This window comes from Scyliorhinus canicula, chromosome 10 (assembly GCF_902713615.1).
Source record: "Scyliorhinus canicula chromosome 10, sScyCan1.1, whole genome shotgun sequence".
In the NCBI taxonomy this organism is placed as follows: domain Eukaryota; kingdom Metazoa; phylum Chordata; class Chondrichthyes; order Carcharhiniformes; family Scyliorhinidae; genus Scyliorhinus; species Scyliorhinus canicula.
This window is the reverse complement of record NC_052155.1, coordinates 86,486,706-86,507,420: the sequence shown is the minus strand read 5'-3', so window position 1 is coordinate 86,507,420 and position 20,715 is coordinate 86,486,706. Positions and strand designations below refer to the sequence as shown.

The window sequence follows — 20,715 nt, the reverse complement described above, 5'->3', positions numbered from 1 at the left end:
AAATATCGCGAGTCCCCAGCCTGGCTTGACCCTGGACCCTACCACCCTCGACACCGTCCTCGCCACCCCCTGCCAGAATTCCCCCAGTGCCGGACATGCCCAAAACATATGGGCATGGTTCGCTGGGCTCCCCGAACACCTAATGCACCTGTCCTCACCCCCAAAAAACCTGCTCATCCTCGTCCCGGACATATGAGCCCTGTGCAGTACCTTGAACTGGATGAGGCTAAGCCTTGCACATGAAGAGGAGGAGTTCAACCTCTCCAGGGCGTCCGCCCATGTCCCCTCCTCAATCTGCTCCCCCAGCTCCACTTCCCACTTAGCCGTCAGCTCCTCTACCGACGCCTCCTCCACCTCCTGCATCACCTGGTAGATGTCAGACACCTTCCCATCCCCGACCCACACCCCCGAAAGCACCCTATCCCTTACCACCCGCGGGGGCAGCGAAGGGAACCCCTCCACCAGCCGCCTAGCAAACGCCTTGACCTGAAGGTATCTGAACATATTCCCCGGGGGGAGCTCAAACTTCTCCTCCAGTTCACCCAGGCTCGCAAACCTCCCGTCAATGAACAGGTCTCTCAACTTCCTAATGCCCGCCCTGTGCCACCCCAGGAACCCGCCATCAATGTTCCCTGGGACAAACCGGTGGTTCCCCCGCAGCGAGGCCTCCACCGAGCCCCCCACTTCCCCCACTGTGTCGTCTCCACTGCCCCCACATTTTGAGGGTAGCCGCCACCACTGGGCTCGTAGTGTACCTCGTTGGAGGGAGCGGCAACGGCGCCGTTACCAGTGCCTTCAGGCTCGTGCCTCCACAGGACGCCCTCTCCATCCGTTTCCATGCTGCCCCCTCCCCATCCATTACCCACTTACGTACCATCGAGACGTTAGCCGCCCAATAGTACCCAGAGAGGTTGGGCAGCGCCAGCCCCCCTCTATCCCTGCCCCGCTCCAAAAAGACCCTCCTTACCCTCGGAGTCCCGTGTGCCCAAACAAATCCCAGAATGCTGCTGTTCACCCTCCTAAAAAAGGCCCTCGGAATGAAAATGGGGAGGCACTGAAACAAAAACAGAAACCTCGGGAGCACTGTCATTTTAACGGACTGTACTCTACCTGCCAACGACAACGGCAGCATGTCCCACCTTTTAACTCCTCCTCCATCTGCTCTACCAGCCTAGTAAAATTAAGCTTGTGCAGAGTCCCCCAACTCCTAGCCACCTGAACCCCCAGGTACCTAAAACTCCTCACTGCCCTCTTTAGCGGGAGCCTACCAATCCCCTCCTCCTGATCTCCCGGGTGTACAACAAACAGCTCACACTTGCCCAGGTTCAATTTATAGCCCGAGAAACTCCCAAACTCAGCAAGAATCTCCATCACCTCCGGTATTATCCCCACCGGGTCTGCTACATACAGCAACAAGTCATCTGGATAAAGTGACACTCGGTGCTCCTCCCCACCCCGCACCAGACCCCTCCACATCCCCGACTCCCTGAGAGCCATGGCTAGAGGCTCAATTGCCAACGCAAAAAGCAAGGGGGACAGGGGGCACTCCTGCCTCGTCCCACGGTGGAGTCTGAAGTACTCGGACCTCCTCCCATCTGTCGCTACACTCGCCATCGGGGCCTCGTACAGCAACCTCACCCATTTAATAAACCCCACCCCAAACCCGAACCTCTCCAACACCTCCCACAAGTACCCCCACTCAACCCTATCAAAGGCCTTCTCCGCATCCAATGCCACCACAATCTCCGCCTCTCCTTCTGCCGCCTGCATCATTATCACATTTAGCAGCCTTCGCACGTTAGTGTTCAGCTGCCTCCCCTTCACAAAACCCGTCTGATCTTCATGTATCACCCCCGGCACACAGCCTTCTATTCTAGTGGCCAAGATCTTCGCCAGCAACTTGGCGTCCACATACAGCAGTGAAATTGGCCTGTATGATCCACACTGCAAGGGGTCCTTATCACGCTTCAGGATCAGGGAAATCTGCGCTCCTGACATCGTCGGGGGCAAAACACCCCCCTCCCATGCCTCGTTAAAGGTCCGAACCAACAGTGGGCCCAACAGGTCCTCGTACTTCTTATAAAATTCAACCGGGAACCCATCTGGTCCCGGTGCCTTCCCCGACTGCATGTGGCCAATCCCTCTGACCAGCTCCTCCAACTCGATCGGCGTCCCCAGTCCCTCCACCTGCTCCTCCTGCACCCTTGGAAATCGCAGCCTGTCCAAAAAAGCTCGCCATTCCCCCTCCCACCACCGGCGGCTCTGACCGGTACAGTTCCCTGTAAAAGTCCCTAAAAACCCCATTGACCTCTGCCCCCTGCCGCACCACATTCCAACCCCTATCCTTTACTCCACCAATCTCTCTAGCCGCATCCCGCTTGCGAAGCTGATGCACCAGCATCCTGCTCGCCTTCTCTCCATACTCATAGACCGCTCCCTGCGCCTTCCTCCACTGTGTCTCCGCCTTTCTGGTGGTCAATAAATCAAACTTGGCCTGCAGGCTACGCCGCTCCCCCAACAATCCCTCCTCCGGGGCCTCCGCGTACCTCCTATCTACACTCAACAGCTCCCCCACCAGTCTCTCCCTCTCCCTCCTCTCCCCCCTCTCCCTCTGGGCTCGGATGGAGATCAGCTCACCCCTAATCACTGCCTTCAGAGCCTCCCACACCATCCCCACCGGACCTCCCCAGTATCATTGACCTCGAGGTACCTCTCGATACATCCCGGACCCTCCTACACACCTCCTCATCAGCCAACAACCCCACGTCCAGACACCAAAGCGGGCGCTGGTCCCGCACCTCCCCCATCTCCAGATCCACCCAATGCAGAGCATGGTCTGAAATCGCAATAGCCGAATATTCGGTCTCCTCCACCCTCGGGACCAGTCCCCTACTCAGAACAAAGAAATCGATACGGGAATAAACCCTGTGCACATGGGAGAAAAAAAGAGTACTCCCGAGCCCTCGGCCTCCCAAACCTCCAGGGATCCACTCCTCCCATCTGGTCCATAAACCCTCTCAACACCTTGGCCGCCGCCTGCCTCCTGTCTGTCCTTGAACTAGAACGATCCAGTAGGGGATCCACCGTATTGAAGTCCCACCCCACGATCAGGCCCCCCAACTCCAGGCCAGGAATGCGGCCCAACATGCGCCTCATGAAACCAGCATCATCCCAATTTGGGGCGTACACATTTACCAACACCACCCTCTTCCCCCTGCAGCTTACCGCTCACCATCACATATTTGCCGCCACTATCAGCCACCACCTCAGACGCCTCAAACGCCACCCTCTTCCCCCCCAGGATCGCCACCCTCCGGCTCTTCGAGTCGAGCCCTGAATGGAAAACCTGCTCCACCCACCCCTTCCTCAGACGGACCTGGTCCACCACCTTCAGGTGGGTCTCCTGGAGCATGACCACGTCCGCCTTCAGCCCCTTCAGATGCAAAAACACCCTGGCCCGCTTAACCGGCCCATTCAACCCCCTCACGTTCCACGTGATCAGCCGGATCAGGGGGCACCCCGCCCCCCTCCCCCGTCAACTAGCCATAGCCCATCGACTGCTCGTCCCTGGCCAGCACCCATTCGGCCCGTTTCCCACGGCGATAGAACCTCACCACGACCCCCCCGACCCACACCAGCTCCTCCCTGGCCAATCCAGCAGCAACCCGGTATCCCCCCCCGGACCCCTCCTAGCCGCGACGCTCCCTCCATAGTACTTCCGTGAGCCAGCTGACTTCTGCTGACCCCGGCAGCTCCCGCCCTAACTCTGACCCCTCCCGATATAAGGTCACCCCTACTCCCCTGCATCAGCTCCTTGGCACCGCTTCAGCGCGGGAAAAAGGATTTGATATCCACGGCCCTTGCCACCAGCTCCACCCCCCCCCCCCCCCCCCCCCCCCCCCCCCCCCCCAGCGCAGCTCCCAAACAGCTGTCCCAACCCATCCACCAACCCCGTACAAACAAAATCAGATCAACCACAAACCCCAATACCCCCCTTAAGACACAAAACCGTAACCAACATCATCCGAAAGCGAGAGAAAAAAAAGAAACAAACAGAATAACCAGCAACAGCATAAACAGTGATACAGAAAAAAAAAACTCCCACAGCCCCCAATCTCTAGTTCGAGTCCAACTTTTCAGCCTGCACAAAGGCCCACGCCTCCTCCGGGGACTCAAAATAGTAATGCCGGTCCTTGTAGGTGACCCACAGGCGCGCAGGCAGCAGCATGCCGAACTTCACCTGCTTTCTGTGGAGCACCGCCTTCGTCCGGTTGAACCCGGCCCTCCGCTTAGCCACCTCCGCACTCCAGTCCTACCGAATTCTCCCACTTGCTGCTCCTCACCTTCTTGGCCCATCGCAGCACAAACTCCCGGTCACTGAACCGATGGAACCGCACCAGTACCGCCCGCGGGGGTTCATTCGCCTTAGGTACTCTATGAGCCCACTCCAGCTCCAGGAGCATATGGAAGGATCCTGCCCCCACCAGTGAGTTCAACATCACGGCCACATAGGCCAGCAGTTCCGACCCCTCCAGCCCCTCCTCGAGGCCCAGGATCCGCAAGTTCTTCCTCCGTGATCGAAACTCCATCTCCTCGAACCGATCTTGCCACTTTTTGTGGAGCGCCTCGTGCATCTCCACCTTCCCCACGAGGGCCGAAACCTCATCCTCACGCTCAAGGCCTGCTGCTGCAACTCAAGTATCGCTGGACCCTGAGTTGTCTGGGTCTCCAGCAGCTTACTAGTCGTTACGTTCAGGGATTCCAACAACTCCCCTTTCAGCTCCGTAAAATAGCGCAGAAGGGCCGCCTGCTGCTCCTCCGCCCACTGCCTCCACTCCTCAGGGGCTCCACCGGCCGCCATTTTGTCCACCTTCCCCCGCTTTTCCAGCGAAGCTGCTGCCGTTTTTCTCCTCGCCCCACTCCGAGTCCGCACCATAAATCCCGGGGGGTTTTGCTCCAGACCCCTTTATCCACCGGGAATCGTCGAATCAGCGCCGTTGGGGCCCTTAAAAGAGCCCACGGGTCCTATTAAAGCGGGAGCTGCCGAACGTGCGGCTTAGCTCCGCATAGCCGCAACCGGAAGTCAAGTAGTGAAGAGTTTAATGATTTGCTTTAGTATTCTTAAATTGTTTATACTGTCGCTGAGCTAAATTAAAGTTGATTTGTGAAGATAGGGGCGGAATTCTCCGCTCCCCACGTGGCGTGGGAGAATTGTGGGAGGGCCTCCCGACATTTGTTACGCCCCCCTGGCGCTCCCAGCGATTTCCCCCCCCCCCCCCCCCCCCCCTCCCCCCAGGGGCCCGAATTGGACGGGAGCACCGCGACTATGCTCGGGAGGACAGGCCCGCGATCGGTGCCCACCGATCGTCGGGCCAGCGTCCAAAACGGACGCACTCTTTCCCCTCCGCCGCCCGCCAAGATCAAGCCGGGCGGCGGTGGAGAAAGACGGCACCGCGCAGGCGCGGGTTCGTGCCGTCTGCGCGCTTATGTCATTCGCGCATGCGCGGGTTGGACCCGGCAACCCGCGCATGCGCGGATGACTTCACATTCTCGGCGTGACGAGGTTGCTGCTGAGAAAGACGGAGGCCTGCTCCTAGCCCCCCAGGTGGGGGTGAATTAGGTGCGGGGAGCAGGCTCTGAGGCCGTTGTGAACCTCGGCCGAGTTCACGACGCCCTTCACGAATTCGGCCCCCTGCAGAGAATTCCGCCCAGGGAGTTTTGTTGTTCAGATTTGGAGCAATATAATTTGGTGCTTACACAGGCATATAGCCACTGATGTTACGAGAAAAATAAATTCCTGGTATGTTGGTGACTTATTGAATCACATCAAGTTTCTACATAAAATAATTTGTCCAGTTACTGTATAGCAAAGGTTTTGAAATTACCCTCAAAAATGTGGCAATCAATTTTCGATACCTATTCAAGGTATTAAACTTCTACTCGTGAAAATGATTCTGACTATTCTTACAAATGTTGATCAAAAACGCTTTGGCACCACATTCTCACATGTAGCTGACCCACTTACATTTTGTGAATTTTTTTTTAATTTAAAAAAAAAATCTGTTTCAGTGCATCAAGGTCTGATTCGAGTCTGTTCAAAGCCAGTTCTCCTTCCTGGGGTAAGAAAAATTTACGTGACATCTTGCTTCATTCAGCAACAAGCATCACCAGCTGCATTGAAATCGGGTTGTGTGAATATTAGCAGCAAAATGCTCATGGACTTGGTTTATTTGTGCATAAAGGAATTTTATACTGAGGAATTGAATAATATATTTTTTAATAAATTTAGAGTACCCAATTATTTTTTTTCCAAATAAGGGGAAATTTAGCGTGGCCAATCCACCTGACCTGCACACCTTTGGACTGTGGGGGCGAAACCCATGCAGAGATGGGGAGAATATGCAAACTCCACACCGACGGTGATCCGGGGCTGGGATTGAACCCGGGTCCTCAGTGCCCAAGGCAGCAGTGCTAACCACTGCGCCACCGTGCAGGGTTAGGGTGGGGGGGGGTAGTGTTCTTTCAGAGGGTTGATGCAGACTCTTTTTTTTTGAAGTTTTTTATTTAACACAAATTTGTAACAGTTACAGAGAGAAAAATGGCCCTGTGCAAAGAGCCTTAACATAGTGAAAACGAACAGTGGGAAAGAATAAACATGTTAATAAATGTTGAAGCCAAAGATCCTTCCATAAGGCACTTTCCCTGCCAGCTCTGTTTGCCCATGCCACACGTGTTCAACTAAACTAACGTGGCCCTAACCCTCTTCTCCCTCCCCGCCCCCCCCTCCGCCTGGTCTCCCCTACTCCCCAAGGCCTGACCTGCCAGGTCAGCCCTGCGCTTGGCCCTAGCCCGCCCCCCCCCCCCCCTCCGATCTCCCTGGTGCCCCCTGACCTACGCTAGTCACACTGACCCCTGCCCTTGGCGCCTACCTGTCTCCCGTCCCAGCGCTCAGGCCCTCCCCCCACACGCCAGGGACCCATTAACCTAATTGTATCCCACCGAGCCCTTTCAAGTCCCGTGACTAGCCCCTAGCCCATCCCCCTATCAGAGGCCCCGATCTCGCGCCAAAAGGTACCAAGCACAGGCCGCGCCCCCCCCCCCCCCCCCCCCCCCATTGCAATCCCCCCGAAGGACCCTAAACAGTGCGCCCTCCAGCCCCCACTCTCTGTCCAGGCTGAAAACAATCTTGGATAAAACATTACAGTACAGGATAGTTTAACAAACCGCCGCCACACAAAATGTCTGAGAGCCCCAAGTCCTTTAGTTCCAGTCCAGCTTCTTTTTTTAGTAAAAGTCCTAATCAGAGCAATTTTGAGTTAACAGGCCGCCGCCACTGTACAGCACTGAAAGAACTAAGTGCCCATTAGTTCAAGTCCAGCTTCTTGTCTTTAATAAAGGTCCAAACCTGTTCTGGTGTCTCAAAATAGTAGTGGAGTTCCTCAAACGTAACCCAAAGCTTTGCAGGATATAGCATTCCAAACCTCACCTCCTTTTTGTAGAGGGCTGCCTTTACCTTGATGAATCCTGCACGCCTCTTGGCCAGCTCCGTTCCCAAGTCCTGGTAAATGCGCACCTCACAGTTCTCCCATCTGCTGCTCCTCTCCGCCTTGGCCCATCGCAGCACACGTTCCCTGTCAGCAAGCCGGTGAAAGCGGACCACCAAGGCCCTCGGTCGGTCGCCCGTCCTGGGCTTCCTTGCGGGGGCTCTATGTGCCCCATCCAACTCCAGGGGTTGAGGGAAGGCCTCCGGTCCCATCAGCGCCTCAAGCATACCCGTCACGTATGCGCCCACATCTGACCCCTCGCAGCCCTCGGGGAGGCCAACGATTCGTAAATTCTGCCTCCTGGCTCTGTTCCCCAGCTCTTCAAGCTGCTCCTGCATCCTCCTCTGACGGGCGTTCAGCTCCTCCACCTCGTGCTCCAGCTCCGTTACCGTGCCCGCCTGACTGGAGAGCTTCGCCTCGACCTCCCTGAGCGCCTTCCTTTGGGCCGCCTGTGTCTCGACCATTCGGTCCATCACCGCTCTCATCGGGTCCAGCGTGTCCCTCCTCAGCTCGGCGAAGCAGTTCTTGAAGAACTCCATCTGCTCCTCCCTTGGCCAGTGAGCCTCCGCTCCCCGGTCCCCGCCGTCCGCCATGCTTGGCCGCCCGGCCTGGGTTCCCCGCTGCTCCCGCTTCGATCCTTGCCGCTCCACTCGACCACTTCTGGTCCAGCTGCCCATACCCCGGAAAGGAAACCTCTTCCCTATCGTCTCCTCCACCGATTCAGGCTGCCAGATCCCTAAAAAGTCCGTTGACAAAGGTCCGTTTGCCCATCTCGGGCGGGAGCGATCCGACCTGCGACCTGCCTCCTCGAGGGCGCCACCGGAAGTCCCGGTTGATGCAGACTCGATGAGCCAAATGGTCTCCTCCTGCATTGTAGGGATTCTATGATTCTGTGAATATAAAGAACGGTAGACAATGACTAAAAGGTTAATCAGGGGAAATAAAATAAGAGTATGAGCAGAATCTAGCTAGAACTGTAATAATGGGTGGCAAGAGTTTCTACAGGTTTTTAAAAGCGGTAGGTGAAAGCTGTGGAGTGTTTTAAATGTGGTGGGCCACACTATGCGAATCACTGCAAATTTATGAATGCTGTTTGTCACCGGCACAAAAGGAAGGCACTTCGCGAAGAAATGCAGGGGTCCGAAGAGCAAGCGAAGGGTGAGCAAGAAAATTTAAATCCGAAGAAGCATCAAATAATTTTAGATAGGTCAAAGCAGGCAGAGGAGCAAGCTTATGGCATGTTCAATGTGAACGAGGCACGAGCAAGAGCCTACTTTTTACTACATTGGTAAACAAATCAAGATGAAGGTGGACGTAGGAGCCTCCACATGCCTAATTAGCGATGAGCCCTACAAGTCGACGTAGGACTCTTAACCGAACTCCACGCCTTACTCCGGCAGAGATTAACCTTTGGACATACACTGGAGAGTCCATACCTTTACTCGGGTGTTGGAAGTCCATATTACATATAATAGTCAAGAAGCAAGGGCATGCCTCCTTGCGGTTAAAGGAAAGGGGCCAGTTTGCTGGGGCAAGACTGGCTCGGCAAAATTCCATTGAAGTAGCATGAGATCAAGAACACGAGGGTGACCGAGGATGTTGTCTAGAAGTATCTGAACGTGTTGAAGGATGAACTGGTACATTGCATGGTACTACTGTGAAGTTGGAGATAAGTCCTCTTGCTTTTTTATGCGCAGGACAGTGCCCTATGCCATGAGAAGGTAAGTGGAGGAGGAGTTGGAACAGCTGCAAAGATTTTGAATCGTTGAGCATATATTCATTTTTCTCATTGGGCAGCTCCAATCATTCCAGTCCTTAAAAATGATGGTACGGTGGCGCATATGTGGTGACTATAAGCTCACCATTAACCAGGTTTCCAAGTTCGATGCTTATCCATTACCGAGGGTGGAAGATTTATTTGCAACTCTTGCGGTATGCAGGATATTTTCAAAACTGGACATGAGCCAGGCATATCGACAACTCTTGCTAGAGGAAGATTCGAAGCAGTACGTGACCATCAACACGCATAAACGGTTCTTCAAGTACAATTGTTTGTTTTTTGACGTATCCTCCAGTCCGTTGATCATAGAATGATAAAATTTACAGTGCAGAAGGAGGCCATTCAGCTCATCGAGTCTGCACCGGCCCTTGTAAAGAGCACCCTACCTAACCCACATCTCCACCCTATCCCCATACCTCCACCCTTTTTTGGACACTAAGGGCAAATTAGCATAGCCAATCCACCTAACCTGCACATCTTTGGACTGTGGGAGGGAACCGGAGCACCCGGAGGAAACCCACGCAGACACGGGGAGAACGTGCAGACTCCGCACAGTCAGTGACCCAAGCCGGAATCGAACCTGGAACCCTGGAGCTGTGAAGCCACTGTGCTACCGTGCAGCCCTTGATCTTTCAAAGGATGATGGACAAACTGTTGCAAGGCATTCCTCAGATTGCAATCTACTTGGATGTTATCTTGTTTTATAAATTTAGAGTACCCAATTATTTTTTTTCCAATTAATGGGACAATTTAGCAAGGCCAATCCACCAAACATGCACATCTTTGGGTTGTGGGGGTGAAATCCACGCAGACATGGGGAGAATGTGCAAATCCACACAGACAGTGACCCAGAGCCGGGATTCTAAACCAGATCCTCAGCGCCGCAGTCCCAGTGCTATCCACTGCGCCACATGCCACCTTCTTGAATGATATCTTTATTACAGGGAAGACTAAAGTCAAGCACATAAGCAATCTGGAGAAGTTTTAAAAAGGTGTTCAGAGGTGGGACTGGGTCTGAAGAGGAGTGAGTGTGTTTTCAAGTCACAAAATGTAGAGTATTTAGGCCACAGAATCACTGCACAAGGCCTGTGCAGCGGAAAATTTGAGCCATTAAGGAAGCTCGCGGGGCCGAGGAATGTGTCAGAGTTAACGTCATTTTTGGGCTTGCTAAGCTATTACAGAAAGTTTTTGACAGACCTGTCTACAGTGTTAGCTCCACTGTACCTACTTCTGCACAAAGAAGCCAAATGGAAGTGGAAGCCCACACAGAAGAAGGCTTTCAAGGGTGTGAAAGAACTGCTGCAATCTAGTCTATTTTGATCCAGACAAGGAACTTATCTAGTCATGTGATGCCTCACCCTATGGTGTGAGGGTGGTACGTTTTCATTTAATGGATGATGAATCTGGAAAATCCATCAGTTTTACATCAAGGACACTGACAAGGGCCACGGAGGGGATATTCCAGTGGTTAAAGAAAGAGGGTCTCTTTCAAAGAAAGATTGGACCTCTAAGGTTGTTCGTTCACCAGATGTACCGACTACTTATGCGAATGTATTCCTCCCATGACTTCAATTAGAATGCAGTGCTGGGCGCTTACATTGTCACCTTATCAGTATAGTATCGTGTACAGAGCAGGAGACGGCACAAATACAGATCCTTTGAGTCCTCTCTCTTACTGGATTTGCCATCCAAGATACTGTGTCCTCCCGAGACAATTTTCGGACTCTAGTGACTTGCGCATTCTCCAGTAAGCACAAAGCAAATTAAGCAGTGGACGGACAACGATTTTCTGTCGCAAATAGAAGATGATGAGTTGAAGCCTTATATGAAGCTTAGAGAAGTGTGCGAGGTGGATTCATACTGTCAAGAGTGATCATTCCAACCCCTGGTCATTTGTAGGTCATGGATGAAATTCATGAAGCTCATCCAGGTGCTTCTAGAATGATGAGACTAGCCAGGCTGCATGTTTGGTGACTTGGAGAACAACATGTTATATATGTATATGTATACAACAACATGTATATGTTATAGAACATAGAACAGTACAGCACAGAACAGGCCCTTTGGCCCTCGATGTTGCGCCGAGCCATGATCACCCTACTCAAACCCACGTATCCACCCTATTCCCGTAACCCAACAACCCCCCACCCCTTAACCTTACTTTTTAGGACACTACGGGCAATTTAACATGGCCAATCCACCTAACCCACACATCTTTGGACTGTGGGAGGAAACCGGAGCACCCGGAGGAAACCCACGCACACACGGGGAGGATGTGCAGACTCCACACAGACAGTGACCCAGCCGGGAACCGAACCTGGAACCCTGGAGCTGTGAAGCATTTATGCTAACCACCATGCTGCCCGCTTGCGTTGCCCTATTATGTATTTTCTTTTATTCCCTTTTCTTCCCATGTACTTAATGATCTGTTGAGGTGCTGGCAGAAAAATACTTTTCACTGTACCTCAGTACACGTGACAATAAACAAATCCAATCCAATCAAATCCTGTTCGACATGTCAGATAAACCAGAAGATGGCGACACCAGGGCTGCTTCATCCGTGGGAGTGGCTTGATAGGCCTGCTCGGGTTCAGACTGCATGTAGACTTTTCCGGACCTTTCATGCGCCACATGTTTTTGGTTGTCGTAGCTGCACATTCATCTATGAAAATGGTTGGAAGCATATTTCATGAGTAATATTACAGTTCCTGTGACAATTGAGAAGCTAATCAAATTTTTTGCAAATCATGGTCTACCAGATTTGCTTGTTTCTGATAACGGCACAACATTTACAAGTGAATTATTTAAAGAATTCATCAAAAGTATGGCGCACGCCATATGCGTACTGCGCCGTTTCATCGGACTTCGAATGGTTTGGCGGAGTGAGCTGTCCAAACTCTGAAAGAGGGATTGAATAGAATGGCACGTGATATTCTTGAATACATAGCTCTCAAGATTCTTATTCCAGTATCATTTCATGACACAATCCAAACCGGGCTCTCTCCAGCAGAATTATTGTTAGGTAGAAGACCAAAGTATCATCTGGATCTGCTCATCATCCAGATTTCAGAGCAAAAGTGAGCACGAGACAGAGGAGCAGAAGGAACGACACCACTGCCTTGCCAAAGGAGCAATTCAAACTGGATAATCAGGTTTACATGAGGAACTTTGGCACTAATGATCGTTGGTTACTGGAAATTATTTTAAACCAAAGTGGTCCAGTATCTTGGGTTGTGAGACTGCAACATGGAAGAGCAGTTTGCAGACGACAAGACCATATTTGTTTACGTTATGACTCAAAGTCAGGAAAGTTTTTAAGTCAGCAGCTGTTGCAGATAACATGGTCGAAGGTAATGCTGCTGTGGGCGTTTACAAGGAAGTGGAATCTCCAGGTTTTGCCAGTCGACTCCGTTGGGGGAGTTCAAAAGAAACGTTCATGTTCGGATTCTCAATCTACCTCTTCGCCTGTGATTCTAGATCAGCCATTAAAAGAGTCACCACTGGTATTGTGTAGGTCACAATGCAATCGCAAAGTTCCTGGCAGACTTTTGTATAGTTAAGATATTACGTTTGTCGCATTTCTGTCCTGACGAGGATTGACATTTAAGGGAGGAGAAGTATTACAGTGTAATTTTGAGTGCAGAGTATTCTTATAAGGCTTTTGTTTTTTGTAATCCTAATTGCCTTGATTCGAGGTCAGTGAGGAGGTCTGAGCCAGGGGGAACATTGGATGCTTTGCAAAGGAGATTGGAAGGGTGAGATGGAAGACTAATCATGAGGGATTGGGTAGGGTGCTCTTTCCAAGAGCCGGTGCAGACTCAATGGGCCGAATGGCCTCCCTCTGCACTGTAAATTCTATTCTATGGATATAAAGTGGATCCAGCAACTGAGTGGACTGTACTTCCCTTTAGCTGCCCAAGGCCCAGGAAACTGGCATCCCCCCCCCCCCCCCCCCCCCCCCCCCCCCCAGCCATTAAATTGGAGGTGAGCTAGTTAGAATCGGGCTTCAGGAATTTAATATTTTAACTTTCCACCTGACCCAAATCGCCTGCTTTTCTGGAGGGTGAAATTTTTTCCATTGAGCTAGTTTTTTGCAGATTTGTGACTGCATTGACCGGATCAGGGAGCTACATTCAACCACCTAATGCTGGCTCCCCAAGATTTTGAAATCTAAACATCATATTACAGACAGATGGGGATTTAATTTAAATGGTGCTAATATCTCCTCTCGCCACCTGTCTTAAATGGAAAGGTGTTTTTTTTTTTAATGACCACAAACGAGTCCGAGGCAAGTGTGAAAAGAGAAACCAGTATTTATTACAAAATAATAGTATGTACAATACTCTTCCGATCCCAGCCGGGTCCGAGGTATCCGTTCCAAACCTGGCTGACCTTTATATTACAGGTTATTAGAGTCCCATGGGCTCCCCGCCCCTCAGTGGGGGAGCTCGTACTCAAGGAGGCTCATGGGGAGGCTAATTGCTTCTACCCCATAGATCTTGTGCAGGTTATAACCGATTTGCTTTCTCCTTTATAAGCAGTCCTCTATTTCCACCTCTTTGGTTTTGATGGATCCAATTTCTATTAATAACCCCACAGCAAACTTGAGATACGATGAACTCAAAGCGTTAGTTTATTTGCACACACTCAAAACGTGGATTGCGGGTCGCAATGTTGCCTCCTTTGCATTCATACAGTAAAAGAGGAATAGAGAAAATAAATATTTAAAGTGCGGAGACCCACAGAGAAAAATAATATGATTTCATGTGGGTTCCAGAGTCCTGAATCCAAGTCCAATAAGCTATTACTTCCTGGAGGTTGGCAGGTTGACAACCAATGATGGATAATTCACTTTTTCGGTAGTGGTGACGCAATGAGATAGGTATGCAGAGTTAATTCAGTCTGGTAGGTGATTGTACGGCCTTTCTAGTAGAAGCAGTGTAAGTGGGGCGAGGTATCCAAACTGTGCGAGAGCTCCTTGACTGTGATGCTGCTTGTTAGATGGTAAAATAGAAGATTGACTTTGCAGTACAGCAAGGCAATATCATTAGTTCCACAAACCTGATGTGCATGTCGCATGACTCCCACCTCTTCACACTATCATTAACAAAGGGTGTGTATCCCTCATCTGGGTTCCCGTGATTGAATGTCCCGAGAGTGAAATGTCTTGACCATTAAGAATTGAAAGGAAGGTCATGGGGGCCCCTTGTCTTAGCAGACTCCTGTTGGCAGTCTGGGTTATGAAATACAGATGGCCATTGCAAACCTCTCTTTGAATTTGGGGTCTGTGCATGTGTCGCTGGTGGCTCTTTAGAGATGATGGTGTGCGAGTTTCCCTGATACTGCCAGGTAGCTCCTTTTGTTCGAGGGTCACAGACAGATGTAGATTCGGCCATTTTAGATGTGTCCAGTTTTACTTTTTTAGAGGTAGCAATGAGTACATCACTATTAAAAAAAAAAAGATTGCAGGGTGGGGGTCCAGGTTCTTCGACAAATGCCATTTGTTTTTCTCATTCACCTAAATTTGGGATCTTCTGCAAAATAGCTGATTCTTATCTTAATTTGTATTTCTCTTTCAGATCCTGACTAATCTGAACTCCCAGCACTTTGTTTTAATTTTAGAGTTTGTTTTTTTCCTATTGTTTATCTCAGCTAAGCAAGTCTCTTCATAGTATTTTGCTATGTAATGTTATAACCACTGTAAATCTTAATAGTAATTAATTCCTCAGGAGGGAATGGGGAAAGCTGAGCCATGGTCCAATGCACGACAGTCACTTGACAATGGCAGTGTGGCAGCAGGAAAATGGAGGGTGCCTTCTTATAAAGATTATTTGGAGTTATTCAGAAGCCTGCTGGACTGTGGGAAAATGAAGGTGAGTTTTGGTTGTAATGTAGAACTCTCCCAACACCTCACCTCATTCAAATTTTTTTTTTCCAATTCACAGTCAAATAAAAAGAAGTGAAATTAAAAAGAGAGTTAGTGGTCCAGATCTCTGGAATCCGGAGTGCTAGAGTCCGAATGTGTCTTCAAGATGTGCCGCAGTGGGGACCCCTTGGGAGTCCTAATGTATTGACTTCGTAGAAATTGTCCGCAAAGTTTAACTTGCGGTGAGCCATTTTCCTGCTCCCCAGGACACTCCGAAAAAGTCTCTTAACTCTGAGTTGGAATCGCAGGCTTGAGACAGTTTTGACTTACTTATTTCAACAATTACCCAGGAAATGTTAGACAGAAAAATCCTGGTCAAACTCCTCGGTAACAGAACTTGACTACCTCTCGCCACCACCTGACCCATCTCCATCCCCTGACCCGACGTGATCCAAGCTCGCCACCCTGACTCATTACTCACTTACTCATTCACTAATAAAGAGGAAAGAAATGTACAGCACAAAAACAGGCCCTTTAGCCCTCCGACCATGCTGCCGTCTAACCTAAAACTTTCTGCACTTCCGGGCTCCATGGTCGGGATTCTCCAATCCTGTGGCCAAGTTCTGACGCCGGCGTGAAAAGTGGCACCAACCACTCCGGCGTCAAAGATCGTCAATTGTCAGGTATGCACCCCTTCCTAGTGGGCTAGGTCGGTGCCGGAGTGGTCTCTGTTGTGAGGAAACCGGAAATAAAGTTACTGTGAAAATTCTCTATTCGCCACACTACTGCGCCTGTTCGGGTACACCGAGGGACTTGTGGGAGGAAACTGGAGCACCCGGAGGAAACCCACGCAGATACGGTGAGAATGTGTAGACTCCGCACAGACAGTGATGCAAGCCGGGAATTGAACCTGGGTCCATGGTGCTGCGAAGCAAAAGTGCTAACCACTGTGCTTCCGTGTCGCCCAAATATTAATGGTCCCCAAAGCCATATAGCACTCATTTCTCATATTCCCATCTTTACTAAAGTGCCTCCAGGGAACTTGGTTGTTGCTTTTGTGAGGAACACACTCTTTGCCCCAACCCTTCCCAGCCCCAGCTGTCTATAAAACCTAACTCTGTTCAATACTTGGATATGGCTTCTCTGATGAATCTGTTCTTGCACCTCTTTCAATCCTGAACAAGGCACAGAGCAGAGGGGATCTGTCTGTTATTTGAATCTTAAACTTTCCCTTTTTAACTCCAGTCTTCCTTGTCTTTATTTTAGCAGTGCCACTTGTCATTGAGTACTTGAAGCTTGTGAGAAATGAGAGAAACAATTTAAATACTAATTTAATAATAATCTTTATTGTCACAAGTAGGATTACGTTAACACTGCAATGAAGTTACTGTGAAAATCCCCTAGTCGCCACATTCTGGTGCCTGTTCGGGTACACTGGAGGAGAATTCCGAATGCCCAAATTACGTAACAGCACATCTTCATTTCTTCTTGCACCCTGCTCACATTTTCCGAGAAAACCCTATGCTTTTAAAGACAGTTCTAAAAAGCTTCAAAATCATATAATCATTGTGCGTTTATCTTGTCTTCTCATCTACTGTTTTTAATCTCGGTGTCCTGTATGATAGTTTCAGCTGTTCGGTTAGGCACAAATAAAAGGAATCACAACAAAACTGCAGTTTTTCCCCCCCATCACAATTAAAGGTAAAATGGTTTTAAAATTAAAACATATAACCAATTTCTTTTAAATCGTCATGATTGAACTTGTGAAGCATATAAGGCAGTGAGTGCACAATGGACCAGGACCTGGCATTTCGGGATAATAATCTGACAATATTAATGTTTTATATTTTAAGGAATTCGGATTGGTTGAGACATTCCAGATGTTTGATTCACCCCTGAAATCTTTAAATCAGCTGCTGTATGATGAGTTTATTAAATCGGTGCTCAAGATCATTGAAAAGTTGGATCTGACAGTGGACAGACAAAGTCAGAGTGAAGAAGGGGTATGACATTTTTTCCTTTACATTTGATCAGTGGAAATGGAATCTCGTATATTGCCAGACTCTCTTTATTTACAAAGTTGCTGTCTCACAGAAGAACTTTAAAGATTAGTGTTAATTTTGGATTGCCATTGTGTACTTTAAAGTTGGACATGTTTACAGTACACCGAGGCCAGGACCTTCTTACATTGATGCAGGAATAGCATACTGAACTTCTTGCAGCTCGAGCTATCTGTTTAATTGAAATTTACTGGCCTCAGTGCCAGTTAAATTTTAATATCTCTTGAAGGTAATTCGGAATGGGCAATAAATGTTACTGCACCACGTCCCAAGCTGTTTCTGTATAATGGCAGCATTGATATCTACCCGGTAATGTGGGAAATTGCCCAGGTATCTCCTGTCCACTAAAAGCAGGACAAATCCAACTTGCTCAATTAGTGCCCCATCAGTCTACTCTTGATCATCAGCAAAGTGATGGGAGATGTCGTCAGCAATGATATCAAGTGGCGCTTACTCAGCAATAACCTACTCACTGATGGTTCAGTTCCACCAGGGTTATTCAGTTTCCAACCTCATTGCAGCCTTGGTCCAAACATTGCAAAAGAAGTGAGTTGAGGTTCTTTGCCATCGACATCAAGGCAGTACTTGACTACATGTGGCATCAAGGGACCCTAGCAAAACTGGAGTCCGTGGGAATCGGTTGGGGGGCGGGGGGGGGGGGGGGGGGGGGGGGGGAAGAGAGGGAGACTCTTCACTGGTTGGAGTCATCCCTGGCACAAAGGAGGATGGCCAAGGCTCCTTCAACAGCACCTTCCAAACCTGTGATCTCTTCCACCTCAAAGGCCAAGGGAAGTAGATGTATGGGAACACCACCACCTGTAAAGTTCCTCTCCAAGCCAGAAGCCATGCTGACTTGGAACTGTATCACTGTTCCTTCACTGCCACAAGATCAAAATTCTGAAACTCCCTCCTAAACATGACTGTGGGAGTACCTACACCACATGGACTGCAGCGGATCAAGAAGGTGGCTCACCAGCATCTTCTCAAGAGCAATTAGGGATGGGCAATGAATGCTGGCCTAGCTAGTGACACACCCCGTGAAAGAAAAAAGTGTAATGCATAAAACTGAATTTTAATCTGATTAACAATTGCCTATTTAAAAATCATGAGATGGTGTGATGTTTAGCTGCAGAAACCAGCTCAGAGCAAAAATAATTTATTAAAGGATGTGCTATGAAGTGAATTTCCCTGTTTGCTTTGCAGGGCTCAGGTGATATCAACAGCAGTATTGTAATCCCTACATCTGATCCGGCAGCAAATCTACAGCCAACTAAACCAAAAGATTTTACTGCCTTATTCAATTTAGTAGAATTCTGTGGGTAAGTGTGCAGACTACTTCATGAAATTGTAGTATATAATTCAGTTTAATAATTTTAAAATAAAAATACTGTCTGATACGTTATCACAACCTACAGTTTCTTTCTTTGTAGCTGTGGACTGACTTAATTGCAATTGTACATTGGCCCTTTTAAGTCACAACTCCGGAATAAGGCATTTAAATAATGAATATATTTAAAAATCAGGTGATAGACACTTAGTGCTAGTGGGGACTTGATACTGTACATTGTGCCTATCTTTCTGATTGGTTTTGGCTCTGACTGGTCTGGTGTGCTCCCATAAAAACAAATATAGTCCTTCCTAGCTCTGGGCAAAGTATAGTAGGTCCACGTTGTTCAAAGAATTAAAAATCGTAACTTTTAAGTTTGAATATGACTTGAGAATTTGACCATCAGGACTGCTTGCCTCTATGGCAGCACGGTGGCGCAGTGGGTTAGCCCTGTTGCCTCATGGCGGCGAGGTCCCAGGTTCGATCCTGGCTCTAGGTCACTGTCCGTGTGGAGTTTGCACATTCTCCCCGTGTTTGCATGGGTTTCACCCCCACAACCCAAAAGATGTGCAGGTGGATTGGCCGTGTTAAATTGCCCCTTAATTGGAAAAAATGAATTGGGTACTCTAAATTTATATTAAGAAAAAACAGGACTGCTTGCCTCTGAACCATAATTTGGAAATGGGTTTGCAAACAGTAGAGTTTGATTGCACAACAGTGTGTATGTCATGATCGGACTTCACATCGCACTTGATTGGTGATTAGGGTGGTGCGATATATGTTATGTAAAACACATCGTTGGCAATGTATATCTACCATGTGAAACATGTTCAAAATTTAAATGCTTTATAGTGAATTTATCAATGAGTTAGCTTCCGAGCACAGATGCACAATTATGTCCAAGCCAAACCTCTTGAGAATATTATTTGCATTACTGCCTTGCAATACTTGAACTTTTTTCTGTTTTTCATCAACAAAAATTGTTTCATAAATCAGGGAATTGTTGTTAGAAAAACACACAGACTTCTTTGAACAGTGGGTGTATAGATTTGGACACGAGCTCATTCTACGATCGACACAATTTCCACTGGTCAGCGGATTCTACAAGCTTCTGTCGGTTACAATGAAAATAGCCCAAAAAATTAACTATTTTGAGGTAAAGAAATGGTATACATTTTCTTTTCTTCCTTCTCTGTCTGCTATTTTGCATGAAATACTTGTCTGAGAGGGCGGAAGTGTGCAGCTTGCTGAGAAACCCCGGCCAAGGTCACATTTGAGCTAGTTGCTGCATCGTATGTTAGAACAATCTAGTGCGACTATCCCTCTTCTTGGGAGAAGGCCTCATTTTAGCTCTCATCCTCCAAAGCTATGGGTAAACCCTCAGTTAAGTCGCTTTTAGCTCCAAAGCTGCCAAGGTGAATTTTATCAAATGACCTATTTTTGTAAATTATTAACATTCTTCCAACTTTAATAAAATCTGTTATATCCAAGTGTGCAGCAATCTTTGTATTACTCATTGGATAAAGACATTTTTCCTGAAATTCTTATTGGTGACTATATTATATTTTTGATCTTTATTTTCTTTTACATTTCCCTATCAAATCCTTTCAGTATTTTAAAGACCTCTATTGGTTCACCCCTAGGGAAAAGAGCCTCAGCCTGTTCGATCTTTTGTGATAAATATATCCTCTCCAATGATGTCATCCTTGTCAGTATGCACCTACTCTGGTACCTCTGTATTCATTTCAATAGTATGGCAACCAACTAAGGTTTAGTATAAGCTTAATGTAACATTTCTACTTACCAATTTTTTCCCCTCTAGACATAAACATCAACTTTTGAATTGAACATCAACATTTGACTTGGGCGGAACGGTGGCGCAGTGGTTAGTACTGCTGCCTCACAGCACAGACGACCCAGGTGTGATTCCCGCCCGGGTCACTGTCCGTGTGGAGTTTGCAAATTCTCCCAGTGTCTGTGTGGGTTTCGCCCCCACAGCCCAAAGATGCACAGAGTAGGTAGATTGGCCATGCTAGATTGCCCCTATTTGGATAAAAATATTGGGTACTCTAAATTTATTTTTCAAAAATAAATTAAACATCAACATTTGGTTTACTCTTTTATGGCCTTATTAACCT

The 20,715-nt window shown here is 48.7% G+C and overlaps 1 protein-coding gene across 4 annotated transcripts in view; it reads left to right on the top strand.

The window, feature by feature from the left end:
- prkdc (protein kinase, DNA-activated, catalytic subunit) overlaps positions 1–20,715 on the top strand; it is a 277,499-nt gene that overhangs the window by 31,981 nt on the left and 224,803 nt on the right. For all 4 annotated transcript variants that reach the window (XM_038809307.1, XM_038809305.1, XM_038809306.1 and 1 more), the window contains exons 14-18: positions 6,070–6,119; positions 15,054–15,197; positions 17,044–17,193; positions 18,454–18,569; positions 19,574–19,733. In XM_038809307.1, coding sequence (XP_038665235.1) covers positions 6,070–6,119; positions 15,054–15,197; positions 17,044–17,193; positions 18,454–18,569; positions 19,574–19,733 — 620 coding nt within the window. The remainder of the gene's footprint in view (positions 1–6,069; positions 6,120–15,053; positions 15,198–17,043; positions 17,194–18,453; positions 18,570–19,573; positions 19,734–20,715) is intronic.